The 19676-nt window shown below is 38.0% G+C and overlaps 1 protein-coding gene across 3 annotated transcripts in view; it reads left to right on the top strand.

Moving 5' to 3' along the window:
- The window catches only part of MED24 (mediator complex subunit 24), a 61573-nt gene extending 42679 nt beyond the window's left edge, over positions 1 to 18894 (top strand). Inside the window, exons 17-26 of one of the 3 annotated variants that reach the window (XM_014074197.2) lie at positions 790 to 968; positions 1139 to 1238; positions 4226 to 4401; positions 4973 to 5237; positions 5991 to 6172; positions 7008 to 7101; positions 12303 to 12402; positions 14086 to 14166; positions 15846 to 15994; positions 17839 to 18894. In XM_014074197.2, coding sequence (XP_013929672.2) covers positions 790 to 968; positions 1139 to 1238; positions 4226 to 4401; positions 4973 to 5237; positions 5991 to 6172; positions 7008 to 7101; positions 12303 to 12402; positions 14086 to 14166; positions 15846 to 15994; positions 17839 to 17955 — 1443 coding nt within the window. In that variant the 3' untranslated portion in view covers positions 17956 to 18894. Of the gene's footprint in view, positions 1 to 789; positions 969 to 1138; positions 1239 to 4225; positions 4402 to 4972; positions 5238 to 5990; positions 6173 to 7007; positions 7102 to 12302; positions 12418 to 14085; positions 14167 to 15845; positions 15995 to 17838 lie in introns of all 3 variants that reach the window. The other 2 variants (XM_014074189.2, XM_014074181.2) reach the window with 2 other exon arrangements.
- Positions 18895 to 19676: the final 782 nt, after the last annotated feature.

Raw genomic sequence — 19676 nt, 5'->3', positions numbered from 1 at the left:
CTGCAAAATGGTGTAATCAAAGTATTCTTGTATCAGAGGTTTGGTTGTCCTCTCTGCTGTCCTCTAGACTTAGGGCATGAAATTATCTCTGGGATTCTCTTCTTGTCCATAAAATTGCAAAGGAAATAATAAAGCAAAAATTACAATGGTCACTTACCTCTGACATTGAGACTGACCCTCAAACAAACAAAATAGGGAAGCAGATTATAATGCCTTCTCTGCCTCCCTCTTCCAAACTATTTTCATCCCAAAATTCTTTATCTGTAGTGGGACCTTGTGTCAGGCAACAATATAAAGTTCAATTGTTAGAAACTGGACTAATTTTTTCACTGAGCATTTCATGTATTTTATTTACTAAAAATTAAATATTTCTTGTTTGCGGTTAGTGAGTCACATTTCCAAATAGACTGATGAAGGAAATTTATTATGCATACTAATAAAAGCAATTGTAAATGTAAAAGCCATTAAAGGGAAATGGAGTCCATAGCAATAAAATGTTATAGACATAGACATAGTTTAATTACTGCATGTGGTTAACTCTAAATTGCTCTCACAAATTATGTTAATTTGGGGAATTCTTTTATGTATGGGTCTTCAAGCCTCTTCCTTTTATTTCTGGAGTGAAATAAAATTTTCTTTTACTCCCTTGTATTTGTACAATGCAGTAAGTAGCATACTGTGAAAGTATTTCCAGAATTATCCTATGGTTGTCCAACTAGCCACTAGAGGGTGCTATTATCCTTATTTAAGAATTTCATGCTATATTATTTCTTGGTTGGCTTTTTTCAGGTGATCCTATCAGAAGCTAGCCCTCCAGGGGAAGTCCCTTTCTTTGAGACCTGGATGCAGACCTGCATGCCAGAAGAAGGGAAAATTCTCAACCCTGACCACCCTTGCTTCCGACCTGATTCCACCAAAGTGGAAACTCTGGTTGCTTTGCTGAATAATTCTTCTGAAATGAAGTTGGTGTAAGTATTTAGTGAGGAGCCCCTAGGCTTTGAAAAAACAGGTTGAAAATTAAATAACATAAAACAAAATAAGGGTAATTGGGGAGCTGGGTAAGGGAGAATAATGCCTTGGATACGTTCTTATACTCATTTTGCTTTTTTGCCTCCTATATATCATTACTACTGAGAAGGCAGATGAAATGGCAAGAAGCATGTCTAAGCATCTCTGCTGCCATCTTGGAGATCCTGAATGCCTGGGAGAATGGGGTTCTCACCTTTGAATCCGTCCAGGTATCTTTCTTACCCCGGGATTGTATCAACACACATATATGACAATCTAGACTCTAGAGCTTTTAAAAAAAGAAAGGAAGGGAAACACTGGGTTTAAGCGCCTCGGGTTCTAGAATTGGGCTAATCTTTAATTGGAAAATTCAGCATTATCTTCCACAATAGGATTGGGTAGTCTGGAGAATGTGAAGTTCAAGAAAGCATATTCAGGGACTTTAGGGGGAGGCATGTGGAACTAAGGATATCTCCAAAAGAGAGAAGACAAATTGTGGCAAAGATTAAAGAATTGGCGTGTAGGCTAGGAGACAAAGGGATCCAGCCATCATGCTTTCAACCATAATGGAAACTTTAAAAAGATACTGGGTTTGCTACCTTTACTTTCTAATTACTTTTGCAAATTGCCTACTGTATTTATCTATCTAATGGTATTAGAGATCTTTGGAATAATGTTTGAAAAGCCCCCTAGTGAATTTATCGTTATTCCTGAACAAAGTAAAAATTAATAAGTTTAACAATTTAATGAATTGGAAAATATTGGTAGTACTCTACAGTTGTTGAGGGTAGTTGATTCCTGGAATTGCCATGGGTGTAAGTTGTGGCAATTGTAAAGCAGGCCATCATGTGATCTGACTTGACTTTATGACTGCATCTTGGCTTTCCTAGATGCAGTCTTTAAGTGGATGTAGAGGAAAAACTATGAAACTTTGTGATCCTGGCTTTTTGTCTGGCACAACACGGCAGTTCTCCTCCTGCCTGTTGAAGAGACTACCCCAGGTGGAAGAATCTCTCTGGCAAGTAATGTTTCTTGTTCTCAAGGTGGCTGGCTGAAAAGAGTTCCTCGGAAGGAATGTCTTAGCCAACAAACTTCTAAGCAACTGCTTAGAGGACAGAAATACTACTTTGAAGAACCTTTGCAGGATGAAATCTCTCCCAACAAGCAGTTTTTTTTGTTTTCAGGAAGGCTGGCTGCACAAGGTCCACTTTAAGATCCAAGGTTGGATTTCAGGATGGACCAATTTAAGTCAGAAACCAACCAGGTTGATGTCTATGGAGATTCTCAGTCATCCAGGTCACAGCTGTCCAAAGGTGCTTTTTCAAGAGGCAACTGGACTTTCTGGTTTTGCTTTGAAGATGTTTCATTACTAATCAAAGAAGCTTCTTCAGCTTGGATGAGAACCAAACATCTTCAAAGAAAAACTAGAAAGTCCAGTTGCCTCCCTCTTGAAAAAAACACCTTTAGGACAATCAGGCTGGCTTTTTGGAATGGTCAATAGGGAAGGTGATCAGATGAGGTTTTCCTAGATCGCATTCACATGACCACTGGGATGTTGCAACAGCCATAGGTTCTAGGCTGGTTGCAAGTTCTAGCAAAGATTTGAGATTTTTTGATTTTAGAAATTGGGTAATAGAGGGGACTAAAGATTAGGCAGAAGAGGAAAAATGAGGATTTTTGGTTAGCATAGGGATTTCAAAATGGCTCAAAAGGTTATATACCCCAAAAGATTTTGAAAGAATGGGGCTAGAAATTAGTAATTGCAATGTCAGTAATGCCAGCAATGATGTGATGTCTGCTTTTATGGATAGACTATGTCCAAAAGATGTTAAAGAAGGAACAGAGATATGAAACAAATTTTGCCTGATGCAGAAATATCAGATGATGATGATGATGATAATGGTAAAATAATGATGATTATAAGACAAACAAAGCAGCCAAAATGGAAAACACAAACAAGTCAACAGAATGGCCCGGATGAAGACTTTCTACTGGATTTACCCACCCACCCCAAAAAAAGAAAGAAAGAAAAGAAAAGAAAGAAAGAAAGAAAGAAAGACAGACAGACAGACAGACAGACCTTGGTTAAAGCTTTGAGAATCAAAGTGGAAATATGTATAATAAGCATTGGCTTAGATAATGACTTTTTAGTAGATATACAGGTAGTCCTTGAGTTGGGAATGTACGTAACTTGCCCATTCCATTTGTAACCCATAAATCGGGGAGTGAATCTCATATCTTACACAGGATCACTCCCTCCTTTCACCTATGCATTCGCCAATCGAATGCAAGGCTTGTTAAGTGCACATGAGGTATTTCAAGATGGGGAAAGCCATGGAACAGACCACCTGCCTAAAATCACCCAAAGCCTCCCCAACTCACTGAAATATTTCATGCTCCCCACAATTGCTTCCGCACCCAACATGCCATGCCAGGTCACTTACTTTGAGAAGATCTAGCAAGCAATCTCTTCTCCAGCCTCTCAGCCATGTATGCCTCTCCGGCGAGCACTTTGGGCCTTCACAGGCCTCGTTTTGCCGGCCAAAATGGACCTTCTGAGGGGCAAATCCGGTCGTCTGAGGCTCCGTTTGGTCCTCTGTGGGCCTTCCCTGGCCCATCACAGGTCGAAATGGAACCTCTGCAGGCCACGTCTGGCCCTCCTTGGGCCTCCCACAGCCCATCACAGGCCAAAATGGAGTTTACGGGGGCCAGATCTTTATATTCTTTCTTTCTGTTTCTCTTCTCTCTGAATTTAGTTGTATTTGCTTTACTACTGTAATTAAAAGCTTCAATAAAAGTTACATATATAAATAGGTATGTAAGCATATTCAACCAAATGTGCTTATAATTTCCTTGTGGATACACTAAACAAAATAATATTACGAACAGTTCCATATAAAATGTGAAAAAAAGGTGTGCATACCCTTAATCCTGATCACTTAATTTGATATTCATTATCCGACTATAAGCTGCCACATTTCTAACAAAATTATTCTGGAAACTAGAATCCAAGGTCTTCCTTATTTCACTACACCCAAATTTATTTTATTTATTTATTCAGTGTATTTGGTTGCCTGTCTCAGATACATGAGTCTACACTAAAGAATACCCCTGAAATATCTGTCCCAGTTTAAGTCTTCTTCTCTCTGTTCCATAGATTTCTCCTCTGTATTAAAATTCTCAGCTATGTTCATGACTCCTTCTTTTCCCATCCCAGAAAATCACAGATAATATCAAGGGAAAGGTATGCAGCATGGCAGTATGTGCTGTGGCTTGGCTTGTGGCTCATGTCCGAATGCTGGGCTTAGATGAACGAGAAAAATCACTGCAGATGATTCGACAACTGGGCAATCCCCTATATGGTGAGAACACCCTGCAATTCTACAGTGAAAGGTAAACAGCAGATCTTGCTCTCTTTAAGGAAAAAAACATTGTATACTGTATTTAAATCAGGCTTTCCCAACATTGTTTTGGATCACAGTCCTCATGATTCCCACTCAGCATGGCCTGTGACTAAGAATTAGAGGCACTTTACAGCACTTTAAAATATAGGGTGAAGGCTACAAGATTTTGTTTACTGTTCTACTTTGTACCAATCTACATCTTCTCCTTATTGGCAAGTTTATCATTTCAGTGTAATAAAGTATTTTATATATAATTGAAGTCTGAATCTCAAATTTTACTCCATTATTTATATATTGCGTTGTTTGAAGTATGAAAACTAGTCTGTAGAATAGGGTAGTCTATAAAGAGTTAAGCAATGGCATTTTTTTCGATATTCCATTCCCCCAGCTACATCTGATACGATTGCCCCAATTCTAAGCTATAGTTTTTTTAAAAAATAAATCCACTTCCTTTTGGAAAGGATTGTTTTAGAACATTAATGACATAGCCACATCCAAGCAAACCATAAAAGAAAACAAATGTAAGGACTGAATATTTATCCTCTTCCTTCCCTATCCAGAGTGGTGATCATGAGTTCAATCCTTGAGCACATGTGTGCTGATGTTGTTCAGCAGACAGCTGCACAGATCAAATTCCCGGCTACAGGAGTTGACACAATGCCCTATTGGAATCTTCTTCCTGCCAAAAAACCTATTAAAAAAGTGCTGATGAGCATCTTCTCCAAAGTCCTGGAAAAAGGCTGGGTGGACAGCCATTCTATTCATATCTTTGATACACTATTACACATGGGTGGTGTCTATTGGTTCTGCAACAATCTTGTCAAGGTATGGAAAACAAGAAATATAAGTGAAGATCAACAATTTGGAGGATTGAAAAAAAGATGTACTAAATTATCGGAGTATCAGGATATTGGTAGTTACAATATGGCTATGTATCAGTTCTAGTGTCAGAGGCCATACTTATTTCAGGATTAGTTGCTTGGAAACATTAGTGGGAGGCTGTTGTTAGGCTGTTGTAAGAATTAGTTCTGGCAAGTTCAGAAGCAAATACCTTGAAACCAAGAATATTCTCTTTCTAGAACAAGGAAGTAGTTATTTTTGTTCAAAACAGGCATGCCTCAAGCTTATTGTGTTGCAGGAGAAAAAGCTGCATGATTTTGAACTTTTATTTCATCATAAATACAGCTTGCATTTAATACACAGCAGTCATTGGAATAGCTTCATTAGTTCTTGCAGTAAACTTACCACAAATCTGTATTCTCCAAAGCCCATCTGTGACATTTGATTTATTAAAGCAAATGAAGAGAAACCTGATAGGTATGGGTTTCTCTGAGGTTTTGGGCATTGTGGGAACTGAGTACTGGATTATAGGTCTTTGGTCTGATCATCACAGTGCTTCTTTCTTACCAAAGTATGAATCTTAGCATATTGAATGCATGAACTGTGTAAACCAGATTAGGATTTTCAGATTGTGGTAGGTTAAAATCTACACTGATTGTTGTAATTAAGTGGAAAATAAGGGCAAAGTTTACTCCTATTTTTCCTTTGCATTATTTTTGCTGCCTCTTCTTTTTTCAGGAACTCCTGAAAGAGACACGGAAAGAGCATGCAATGAGAGCTGTGGAGTTGCTCTATTCTATTTTTTGTTTGGACATGCAGCAGCTCACACTCACCCTCTTGGGACATATCTTGCCCAATTTGCTTACGGACTCTTCCAAATGGCATATGCTAATGGATCCACCAGGCAAGGCCCTTGCCAAGTAAGAGACAGATCTCAATAAACTACACCAAAAAACTAGATTCCTGCAAGCTGAAACTTAATATAGGGGCTTTGTGATTTCATAGTCAGCTTTTTTATGTTATGATTACAAATGAGTGCATTCCATTGAGGGTAAAAAGATGTGAAATAATGATAATCAAAAGCTTCATTATTTTGATGGAGTAACAAGACTTTAATCTACATTAAAGTCTTGTTACTCCATCAAAATAATGAAGCTTTTAAAGTATATACTGTTAAGGATTGTATATTTTTAAATGCAAAACTAGAACCTTTAGTCCTTCCTTAAGGACTTGTTATTCCTTAATCTAACTGCTCGACCCTGTTAGAAAAGGTGCTATGATGTCTTGGGATCACAGGACACCATCTTTTTTTCAGAAACACTAACAACGAAAAAAAATATTGCGGTGAAAAGGGTGACATTAGTAAACTCATTTCAGTTTATTGAGTCTCTTAATACCTACTCAGTCTTCACCGATCTGCAAGTCCCAATACATTTGGAGAACACCAGATAGAGGAAAACTGCTTCACCATTGTTTGAGTGAACCATTACTAGAATTTTTTCCCCTAATACACAGACATTTCTGTTGGTTAGTATCACAGTTTTTTTTTTCCGGGGTAGCAGTGAATGTTTGGGTTTGGGTCCAGTACAGGATTGAAGCCTATTTATTTATTGATAGATAGATTCTAAATATGGTATAAGATTCTGTGATTTTCTAATACAATTTGAGATTGTCAATCCATTTCCTAGATCTTGTAAAAAGCAGAAGTTAATATAACCCAGCCTTGAAGTTGACTTTCTTTTTATCCCCAATCAGATTATCTGTATGGTGTGCTTCAAGTTCTTATTCCTCCCACAATAAGGGGCAGGTATCTCCCTGGCAGCGAAAGAGACACCGAGAAGACATAGAGGTACACTGGAATTACTGTAAGACAAGGGTTCCCAATCCCCGGGCTGCAGCCAGTACTAGGCCGCAGCCTATTCAGAACTGGCCCATGTGAGAGGTGGCTTGGCGTGCACATGTGCATAACTCAACTCATGTGAATGGCAGGCCACATACATCCATGCATGTGCAGCTCCACTTGTAATCAAGCTGCATGTGAATACATGTGCGTGCTGGTCCACTGCTCATATGAGTTGAGTTGCATGTGCATGCACACCAGCCCACTGGTTCCCCTCTCCCCCAAACTACCAAGCTGCAAAGTTGGGGACCACTGCTTTAAGATGTTGGGAAAAAATAAAAAATGGCTGGAGATTGACCAGAGAGAATGAAGTTGGTGGACTTAAAAATGTAAGAATGAATGTTTGAGAATAAGGGCAAGAAAGTTTTGAAAAGAACACAGTATTCTTGTGATTAATAACGTTGCAAGCATTTTTAGCTATAATATCTAAATATCTAATGTTTTTTTTAAATAAAAATCCACAATACGAAAAAGATGTTAAGATTCTAGAAAGGGTTCAGAGAAGAACAACAAAGATGATTAGCGGGTTGGCACAGTGGTGGGATTCAATTTTTTTTACTACTGGTTCCATGGGCATGGCTTGATGGGCATGACAGAGGAAAGATACTGTAAAATCTCCATACCCTCCCCACTCCAGGGGAAAGATACTGCAAAATCCCCATTTCCTCCCTATCAGCTGGGACTCAGGAGGCAGAGAATAGATAGGGGTGGGGCCAGTCAGAGGTGCTATTTACCAGTTCTCTGAACTACTCAAAATTTCCGCTGCCAGTTCTCCAAAACTGGTCAGAACCTGCTGAATATAACTTCTGAGTTGGAGGCTAAAATATTTGAAAAATAGTTGCAGGAATTAGATATATCTAATCCAATGAAAACTAACTAATCCAATGAGGACTAAGAGTGACATAACAATTTTCCAATATTTGTGGGGGCCGTCACACCAAAGGAGGGATCAACATATTTTTCAAAGCACCTGAGGGCAGAACAAGAAGAAAGTTATCAAAGAGTGATCCAACCTAGATCTAAGGAGAAATTTCCTAACAGAACAATTCACCGGTGGAATGGATTGCGGGTGGGTGCTCATCATTGGAGGCCTTTAAGAAGAGATTTGACAGCCATTTGTCTGGAATGCCATAGGGTCTCCTGCTTCAACAGAAGGCTGGACTATAAGACCGCCAAGTCCCTTCCAACTCTGGCAATATTCTGTATCTTCATAATGTTAGATAGGAGTATGGGACTTTTGAAATTGCACCAAGTGGCTCACTCTGAGCTCTTAAGACATGAATATATCTTGACTTTAAAAAATAGTTTTTGTTAAGTTGAAGGTTGGTTGTTATTAATTCTAATCATGGAAATGAGGTCTTATTTTTTTCTTCTCAAGCCATGTAAGCTAGAAGCTTAGTACCTTAAAAAAAATCCAAAAGGATCCACTAGGCCAATAAAGAATTCTATCTACTTCCCCCCTGTTTTTTCTGTACTTTCGGCAGGGTCTATGATGATCCATTCCTGCTTAGAAGCCAGCAGGGGGCAGTCTTTTCATTATCAATTCAGTGCTGCCATTTCTTTGCAGGATATCTCAATACTGGAAAGTCACTGCAGGGTTAAATTGCTGTGGATGCTGGATAGAGAATGAGACAAGCAAGCAGGCTGCCAGAGGGCGGCGGAGGTAGGTTGGCTCTGCCCCAAACCGAACTGGCAATTTGGCTGCAGCAGGGGATGAGGTAGAGGGTGGGGAGGCAGCGGCAGGCGGGAGCAAGTGCCAAGACTTGATTTAAAGTTTATTTAAAGCCACAAGGCTCTGCAAGGTTGTTGTTTTTTTAAGTACCAAGGCTCTGCAAGGTTTCTTTTAAAGCCACAGGGCTTGTGGAGTGGCAGAGACCAAAGCTTGGCAAGGCTCAGAGGCAACAGCGGGGAGTATCAAAATAGGAAGCCCCCATCTGCCACTGCCTTCCCACCCTTCACCTATCTCCTGCTGCAGCCAAACTGCATTTGTGGTGGAGCCAACCTACCTCTGCTGCCCTCTGACAACCTGCTTGCTCATCTGGCTCTCCATCCAGCACCGGCAGCAAATTATCCCCACAGTGACTTTCCGGTGTTGAGATATCCTGCAAAGAAATGACGGCACTGAGTTAATGGTGCTGAAAAGGTTGCCCCCTGCTGGCTGCCCCAAGCTAAGCAGGAACAAGTCATCATAGACCAACGATGGCGAACCTTTTTTGTCTCGGGTGCCAAAAGCTTACCCGCTATCATGCTTGCTCGTGTACTACCCCCCTAATTTAATGCCCCCCCCCTGGCCTGTGCCCTTGCGCATGTGCATGTGCCCCCTTCCCCTGCTGCCCCGTGCATGTGTGTACAGCTTTCTTGGAGCCTGGGTTGGAAACGGCCTGTTTTCCAACTTCCAGTGAGCTTGGTAGGTCTGTTTTTCACCCTCCCCAGGCTCCAGAGGCTTTTTAGGAGCCTGGGGAGGGCGAAAAATGGCCCAAAATGCAAACTGGAAGTTTGGGAACGAACTTCTGCGTTGCCCATTGGGCCATTTTTCTCCCTCCAGAGGTTCCAGGAAAGCCTCTGGAGGGTGAAAAATGCCCCAAAATTAGCTGGCGCACACTGGAGCTAACAGGGCAATACCTTGTATTCCCTCAGAAATTGCTCCGCGTGCCATCACGGTCATAAACTGCGTGGATGGGGAAGGGAGGGAGGAAATAGAAGAGAAAAGAAACAATAACAAAAAAAATAAATGGCTTCATCTCACTAGGTTATTATATTACCTCTTCACCTTGTAAAGTTACAGATATATTTTTTTCTCCCTATAACCTAGCTTTTTCTATTCTCAATCCAAAAATCATCATCTTTTCAGTCCAGGTTCCTCAAAAAGTCTGCTGGAAGCCACCAAAAATATCAAATAGCTTATCCATGTTCAAATAGTCCAACTTTATACACCTTTATATGGCATCATAGGATTTGATCTTTCAACACTTCAATATTTAAAAGAAGTCTTCAAAGTTTTCACCACTCACTTTGCAAATTGCACAAAGTAACATCATTAGAGGATTACTTCTTGGAACCATTCGATATCCAGATTTGTTTCTTCCAATAAAGAGGCACCCTGCAGAATTTCTTCTTCTCACTATCCATTCATCAAGCGTCAGTTTCTAATAAGGGCTTAGTTCCATTTCAGTTGTTTCCCAGCAGTATATTGATTATATATATATATGTTTCTCCAAGTGTTAAGAGCCATGGTGGCACAGTGGTTAGAATGCAATACTGCAAGGCTAACTCACTGCTCACTCCAGGAGTTCAATTCTGACCAGCTCAAGGTTGACTCAGCCTTTCAACCTTCCAAGGATGGTAAAATGAGAACCCAGATTGTTGAGGGCAATATGCTGACAATGTAAAACGCTTAGAGAGGGCTGTGAAGCACTATGAAGCAGTATATAAGTGTAAGTGCAATTACTATGTGCTATTTTATTATATCAAAAGTAACCAATTCCAAATCTAACCTCCTGTTCAATTTAAAACTTTCTTAAATCAAAATATTTTTTCTGCTTTTGGCCAATTGAATAATATTTTAAATTTTTGAGACTATTTATCAAATCAAATAAAGCCTTTATTATGATCAAAGTCTGGCATAAAAAGTGTGGGGTACAAAGAATCAAAAAGCATAATGCATATGGTTTGGTTTTATTGGACTTATATGCTACCCTTCTCCCAAAGGACTCAGGGCGGCGTACAACATAAAAACACACATGACAAAAGTTAAAAAAGATTAAATAGGAAATCCAATAATCTTCAATTGACAACTTAAATCAAATTTAGAAATTAAATTAAAATTAACAATTTAATTTATAATTATTTAATAATAAAAATATAACAAATACTCTATAATAAAGAGCTAGGTGTTTAAAACTGGTTTCTGGCACAGATCATCTGACATATTTTGAATGCTATTCTGTAGAACCTGGCAATATTATATGTTGTAGCAGAGTTCATATGTAAAAGCAGCAGGGAAGTGTAAATTAGTTCTCACCAGGTGTGAAATTAAGCTTGCCTTAAGAAGTTCTCTAATATCTGATAAAATAGTTACATTGAACATTTCCCAAAGTGACTAGAGAGTGAATTTGACTGGGTTTGGGTCCGTGAAAGTCTCCATGACTGCAGAGAGCACAGATATCGTCTCCCTCAGCATAGAATCAAACCCAACTATTGTAGAGCCCTTGTAATTATAGTGTTAGAATCCTTGTTCCTATTATGTAGGTAGTCTTCGACTTACAACCACAATTGTGACTGGAATTTTGATCATAAGTCATTGCAGTTGTAAGTTGAGGCACTGTGTATTGTTTTTACTGCTTTTACAATACTCGCTAAGTGAATTGTGGTTGTAAACCCAAATCCTAGGGTCTTTAAGAGATTCACACAGTAAATAACCAAATCAAAGTAGAAAAACATGTTGCCAATCTCATCACATGACTGAGAGACGCTGCAGTCGGTTCTAAATGCAAGCCAGTTGCCAAGTGCCAAAAATGCAGGGATATATTGCCGGTAAAATGCAATATTTTATGACAGCCAAAAGTTTTTACAGGCCACACATTGCTCTTTCCAAGATCCTATTAACTTCAAACAGTCATTAAATGAATCATGGTAAATTGACAATTACCTCTTAAAATTATAGCTTTTCAGATATTGTTGAACTACATCCCCAATATCTCCCTTCATTAACTATCCTGACTAGGCCTATTATGAATGATAGTTTAGTGGCAACTAGGAGTTACCATTATACATTAGGTCAATTTTCACTTATCTCTGTCCTGCAAGGTAAGTCGGTATTATATTCATACTTTTGCAGAAGGAGTGTTAGGGCAGCAGTGGTCTTTGAATCAGAGATTTATGCGCCACAACTCCGGTTCTTAACTATCATACGTTTCTTGCTGTCTTATACGTTTACTGGCTTTCTACTCACTTCTCTTCATACATTGCAAAAGAAGGAAGTATCAAAATACAGTGTGTGAATCATCCTTAATTAGCCTGCTTGACATGGAATCTGAGATTGTACTACAAGCTTATACTTGAATGGGAGGATGAGGCCCAGAATGCCTGCTTTAGTTTGTGTTTTGTTAACAGTAACTGCAATTTGGTCTTGGGGGTTCATCCTCTTCCAGGATTATATCAGTCTTTTTCCATTGGATGATACTCAGCCATCAAAACTCATGCGCCTGCTCAGCTCCAACGAAGAAGACACCAGCGTTCTGTCTAGCCCCAGTAAGTGGAATCACGGTGAGGAATCTTTTCTGGAACTTGCCTTATTCAGCTCATTTCCCCCCCCCTCCCCCCCAAAAAAAATGTTTAGAGAGAACACTACAGAAAAAGAAAACCAGGAAAAGACTATCAAATGAAAAATGACTGTGACAGCAAGGCATTTACAGCATTAGTCAGAGCTTCATAGAAATGAAGAATATGATTGTTCATCACCTTGGACTCTTGCCCAACGTTTGTTGTCATAGTATTTGCGGTTTCCTCTTATTTCATTAAGCTTTCTTATGATTTCACTTTTTCCTCTATAACTTTGCAATTTGGGAGTTTTTAATGTGCTGATTCTTCCTTTCATTGAAGTTTAAGAGTTCTCCTTCTTTCTGCTGTAATAGTTACAGGAGCTTAATAGGAAAAACAAAAGTCAATAGTTTAACCAAGAGTAAATGTGTGGGTGTGTGGGAGTCATGACAGAATTGGAATTATAACCTCCTTTTCTAATTCAAATTCTGCCATCCCCCCCCCCCCTTTTCCCTCTTGGTTATAGGGTGCAGAGTATATAGGTTTGCTCTATTTATTCGCATAGGTCTATTCTTGGTTATAAAGACTCCTGAAGCTGATCAATCAAGCAAATGGCCTAAGTGGTAATAGTTCACTTTAGTTTAATTGTGAACCATTTCAAAATTAATCTGCGATCAGAAACAGATGTTTTCCTCCAAGATGAGACGACAGACGGGAGTAGCAGAAAAGGCAGTTATAGTCTTGTCTAGACTCATTTGATAACATAAAGCAGCCATAACAATGATCATGATAATATTTTGCATTTATATTGGTCTTTCCCAAGCTAGTGCTCTCCAAAACTGCTGGGCTATAATTCTCATAATTCATAGCCATCTGCTGGTCTTGGGAATTGTAATCTGGACAACCATTTGGCAAAGACTGAATCATATAATACCTGTTTAAATTGTTTCACATACCACCTCCTTTGTAATTCTTATGACAATCCCTAAATATTTATCAGTGTTGTTATCTCCATTGTTACGAAGCCTGCTGTGAAGTATACCTGAAGATTCCAGTGGAACACTCTGAAATATTTTAATACTACTGTTAAAACTGAGTTGAATAATACTATCAAACATTGAGAACGACAGTCTACTTCATTAATTTGATTTGTTTAATAATGATAAAACAGAAATCCAGCAGCAACCTATTTTGGTCACTGAAAGCTCTGTGACTGATTGCCACAAAAGGGAAAGTGTCGGGAAGTTCTGTTTAAGCAAATCTCCTTGATTGATAGGCACATATAGACTTTAGAAAGAATGCAGTAGGCCCTATCACAAAATGGTTGCCTTTTGCAGTTTACAAAAACCTACTCATTAGAAGACAAATTTGGGAAAGGAGTTCCTGTCAGATATTATTCTATCTAGTATGCTCTTGACCACTGTGATTTTTATTTTTTTGTGGGTGTTTATAAGCAAAATATTGGGCTGCAGCCCTCCCATTTTTTTAAAGTGCTTATGAGCCTTAATGAGGATTAGATATTTTATTTATAAAGATTACATTTGATGCTAATACACGCACATAAACACAAAAGCATCTAACAAAATTCAGGTTGGAAAAAGTCTTCCTCATTTAGTCTGCATCTTCATAGGTAAGTTTCTAGTTATGGAAATGGTTTGTTTCTCTTTTTTTCAGCAGACCGCACAATGAGCACCTCGCTTTCTGCCTCGCAACTCCACACAGTCAGCATGCGCGATCCCCTTAACAGAGTTCTTGGTAAGTTCTTCAGCTTTTACTAAAAGCGCCAGGAGCAAAATTCCCCAAGGAGGCTAAAAGATTACTTTGGCCAGCAGTCCATATTGTGCAAGAGCTTCCCAAACAAAAGGATAAATAGGACCCTTGTTGAAGAGATCTCAAATATTTTATTTAAGTCCAAGATCAGAAAAACAGAAAGATAGCATCACATGCACAACAGCAAAAATCTGTGAGACATCTAAATGCCAATTGTATAAAGAAGAGTTTGAAAGGTGCCATTTCGGTCTGGAATTAAACAAAGAAATAGTTTCTAGAACAATAACCTAGTTATTCCATGACAAAAGTGCAGAAAAGACTTTTGAGGTATCTTTTTCATAATTACTGAGGTGAGAATCAATACCGTACATAGTTTTCCAAATCACATGGCAAGCTGTGCTGGTCAGCATAATTTTTTGTGGCTAGAAGTCAAAGACAAGGGATTCCTATACTGTATGCTGAGTTCTTTAAGTGAGCTTTGGGGTGTTAACAAAAATTATCCACTTACCCTAACCACTCAGTTTTATAGCCCTCTATGCAGAAATGTAGAGCTGATACTGCTTTTTTGTTATGACAATGGAATTAAAATTTAACTATTACCAAGCCTCTGAGTTTGAAATGCAGGCATGTTTTTTGTTCATATGTTTTTCTGAATTCTGGAATCAATGAGAAAAGCTGGTGTCTCAAAAGTTCAATAAACGATTTATACTGAGTTAGATCATACTTTTGAATAGTGAAAGAAAAATATTTTATAGTCTTAAACATCACAAGATATTTAAAAAACAATAATACAAACCAATCACTATTTGGAGAGGACAAAACTAAAATGGGGTAAAGAATGAAACTCTTAATTTAATAAATTTTTAGCTTTAGATTCACCAGAATGGCATTTTTAGAAATTCAAGTGTATGGTACTTAGAAAGAATAATCACTGCAGCTTTGCTTTTACCAATAAAAAATTAAGAGTCATTGTTCAGTCTCCCATCCTCCAAACTAAAAAAAATGGGAGATGGCTGTTTTACCATAATGAACTAAGATGGATTTTATTAACATCTTTTCTTTGCAAGCTATTACTTCTGAAAAATATGTAAAACCTTGCTTCTGAATTGAAAAACCCTAGCACCTAACATTTTGAAGTGGTGTCTTAACATAGAATGAATGATGTCATGCAAAGAAAGAATAAATAAATAAATAAAAGAAACTCTTCAATGTAATAGATGTTAAGTATGTTTGCAAGCAGAATTGTTAAGAAATACGTTTCACTGACTTGTTTCTGAATCTCTGTGCATGAGTTTATACTTTGTAAGATAAAACTATGATCCAAGCAAGCTGTTTTAAAATCTAAATTCTGCACCAAATTCATTGTTGTGGCCTTACACTAGCTGTACTTTTTTGAAATCAACATGGAACTACCAGTACAGTAGGCGGCAACTCCTAGGCCCCTTAGCTGGTCTTAAAAAAGCTATGCAGAACTAGAAATACCTAGAACTAGAAGTCAGTGGCAAACCACAAATGTGAGTATTTGTAGTTACAAAAAAGCAAGCTTGGCTCAAGAAAAGTTGAACATTTATCCTGACTTCAATGCCTCGTAGGATTATCTGCTGCTGTGTATGCCACCCAAGGACAATTATTATTTATTTTCCCATATGCATTATACTCCCCAGCCAACCTCTTCTTGCTGATCTCTTCCATCTTGGGAGCCAAAACAGCTGGAACACATACCCAGTTTGTGCAGTGGTTCATGGAGGAATGTGTGGATTGCTTGGAACAAGGAAGCCGTGGCAGCATCCTACAGTTTATGCCTTTCACCATGGTAAGCCAGTTCCATTTTTTTTATTAGGCAAGATGCCCATTGTTCTTCAAACTTTCCTTTTAAGTGTGTCTTCTTAACGGCGCCCCCTGTAGTATGCCCTTTTTAAATAGCCTCCCATTAGATCCCCCCACCCCCCAATAATTATCAGATTCTCTGCTACTTCCATCCAGACCGCAATCTTCTGGTGAGGATGGGGTGGTTTTTTCCCCAAGCAGAGTTACTTTCTACATTTGCATAATAGATTTTTGCATTTTTGAATCCTAGCTTAAAGTATCACTTCCAAAGTGATTTCTTCTGGATGTCATTGTTATTGGGGATGTGGGCTGCTAAAGCACCAGCCATCTCTGATTTGCAAATTTTCAGCATTTTGCAAAATGTAAGAATGTCTCCTTTATATGTTGTTTGATTTTTCTGACACTAGAGGGAATCAGTTGGCAAAAAATAATAGTATTGAAAGCAATTGGAATGTATTAAGTGGGGATCATTTTGTGTTATCTGAAACTAGGCCTATTGCAGAGTATCATTTTTGGGATAAACATGCAGTGGTTTGCAGAATAAAATACATAATCTTTAGATGTTAGAAAATGAAATATATTAATTTTGTAGATGTTAAAAATGCAAGAAAATAAAAGAATGGCATATTTTATCTGTATAAATGTTTTGTTATTACTAATGTATGGAAATATTATAAAAACTATAAATATTTATACGTATTTCTTGAATCCAACCATTTTTTTAAAAAGCTCAAATCAAATACAGTATCTCCATATTTGTATAAAATCTATTAAGGGAACAATACAATTCATTCTTTATTTTGAGGAAAAATGCTTCATACACAGAGCCAAATCCCACTTTTATCCTATGGGAGATTATGTTCTTCTATGCAAACTAAAATCTGAGATTATCTTGCACCCCAGCATACTCTTGCCCTATAAGATATGCTCCTACACACTGAGGATGCAAATCTAACTTTCTCCCCCCCCCCCAAAAATAAATAAATAAATAAATAAATAAATATTGAGATGGATCCTAGCTATTACTAATTGTCAGGATAAGGAGCTTTGCAAGAAATGTGCTCTCATAATCTCCTTGATTAAAATAAGTTTCACTAGTAAAACTAACTCACATAGGCTCTTCTTTACTCTCACTCACATCTATAATTTTTATCTTCCTCTTTACCAGCCATAAAACTCTGAATAATATGCAGTATGGTGCATATAAAACTAAGACTAACCAAAAAGCAAGAAAACGGAAGAAACCCAGATCAGGAAATTCATACCATTTTCTTTTTTAAATTCACACATACTTTTCTTTAATATTTTCAATAAGTAATATCTTATTTTAATTATTAATATTCATATTTCTGTGATACTGTTCCAAGATAATAAAGATGTACATATGCATTAATGAACTGTACATATATACCTTGTTTCCTTGAAATAAGACCTCCCCGGATAATAAGCTCAATCGGGGGTTTTGAGCGCATGCGCTAAAATAAGACCTCCCTTGAAAATAAACCCTCCTCCAAAATATTGCAACATAGCAGCAGACATGAGGTAACCATGCTCGCTGCCTCCTGCACCTCAAAAATAATAAGACCTCTCTGAAAATAAGACCAAACACTTATTTTGGGGGTAAAAAGAAAATAAGATCCTGTCTTATTTTCGGGAAAACACGGTATATACATACATTTCTAGAGCTTGCCATAAGGAGTTCAACATTACTTATAGATAAGAGCTTTAATTTTTACAGATTGATTCTTCAGAGAGATGTGGGCTACTTGGAGGAGGCTTTTTGCTATTGTATGCTTTTGGTCAATTGATTTATTTGTTATTCCTGGCCAGGTCTCGGAATTGGTGAAAGCATCAAATATGTCCAGCCCTAAAATCGTACTGGCCATCACAGACCTCAGCTTGCCTCTGGGTCGTCGAGTGGCTGCCCAAGCCATTTCTGCCTTATGATCTTCCCATTACCTTACAAGGGCCAGAGGCAAAATCACAAGAGACAGGAAACAGTGGAGAAAACTCTTTTCAAAGCTGTTCCACAGAAGCAGCAGCTGCACCTCTGGGAGATACTGATGAAGTACATAACCAAGTTGGCTTCCAGTGCAGTCCAGAACTCCCCAACAGGGACTTGCCACGATTGCTATACCAAGTATTGAACTTTTTTTTTTGCTTTCAAATAGCATCGTCCACAGTGCCAGTGACACCTCTCGTAAGCTGTTCCTTGATATTTGTAGAATAAAATAAAAAAATTTTGATTTGCCTTATATTATAAGCAACATTTTCCTCCTGTTTATTATCAAATGCCCAAAAGGAGCTGCATTCTTGGTCAATGTCACTGGAATCAGATGTTGTTGATATAAATTTTTTAGTTGACAAATTATCATTGGTTTCAAAAAACAGTTGCATTTTTTAAAAATTGCATAGAACTTTATCAAAAATTGTCCTTTCTGCTTTTTCTTAAATATAAATAGTCCTTGACTTGCAACAGGTCCTTTTAGTGTCTGTTTGAATTTACAACAGAACTGAAAAAAGTGACTTACAACTGTTTTTTACACTGACCATTGTAATTTTCTATAATCACGTGATCCAAATTCAGATGCTTGGCAATTGACTCAAGGTGGTTGCAGGAGGTAAGTGATCACTTTTTGCAACTTTGTGACATGCAAATTCAGTGGGGAAGTCAATAAAGTCACTTAACTGTGTGACAAACTTAACAGATGCAGTAATTCACTTAACACCTCACTTAGCAAGAAAGGTCATAAATTGAGGCAAAACTCTCTCAACAACTCTCATTTATTAATAGAAATGTTGGACTTGGTCGCAAGTTGAGGACTATTGTAGAATTATGTTCAAAGCACAAGGCTTCCGGATTTGCTGATTGACAGACAGACAGACAGACAGTAGCAGTAGTAGCAGTAGACTTATATACCGCTTCATAGGCCTTTCAGGCCTCTCTAAGCGGTTTACAGAGAGTCAGCATATTGCCCCCAACAATCTGGGTCCTCATTTTACCCACCTCGGAAGGATGGAAGGCTGAGTCAACCCTGAGCCGGTGAGATTTGAACCGCTGAACTGCTGATCTAGCAGTAGCCTGCAGTGCTGCATTTAACCACTGCGCCACCTTGGACATACATACATACATACATACATACATACATACATGCTCTTATTTTGAATAAGTATTCTGTTTGGTAAATCTTATGAGAGGGCATGGAATTGTGTGTTTTGTTCAAGCCTTCAATATATATAAGTCCATATAAACCTGAATCTAAACCATATATATTGAACGAATAACACAACTCCATGCCCTCTCATAAGATTTACTAAACAGAATACTTTATTCAAAATAAGAGCATGTATTGAAATAGCACAATTCCCAGTGTTGTCAAATTTATTTCCTTTTGTAGAACTCACATATCAACAGAACTTTTCTGATTTAAAATAGTACCAAACTTGCATAATGTACTTCAAAATTAAATTTTATTACAGTTTTGGATTTTTGGTCTGGCTTGAAAAAAAATCTCAAATTCCAATACAATTTGGAAATTTCAGAATTTCTGAAAATTCATTTTAAATATGAGCAACACAATACACCTCATGTATTTTTTTTTCTTTCTTTGGCAGGGGAGGAATATTATACTACACTGGCTAAAGTAATTATTTACTAGTAAGACATT

Source organism: Thamnophis sirtalis, unplaced genomic scaffold, assembly GCF_051295495.1.
Source record: "Thamnophis sirtalis isolate CommonGarterSnake01/CBP01778 unplaced genomic scaffold, rThaSir2_p1.2 scaffold_4, whole genome shotgun sequence".
Lineage (NCBI taxonomy): Eukaryota > Metazoa > Chordata > Lepidosauria > Squamata > Natricidae > Thamnophis > Thamnophis sirtalis.
This window is presented reverse-complemented; position numbering and strand designations above follow the sequence as displayed.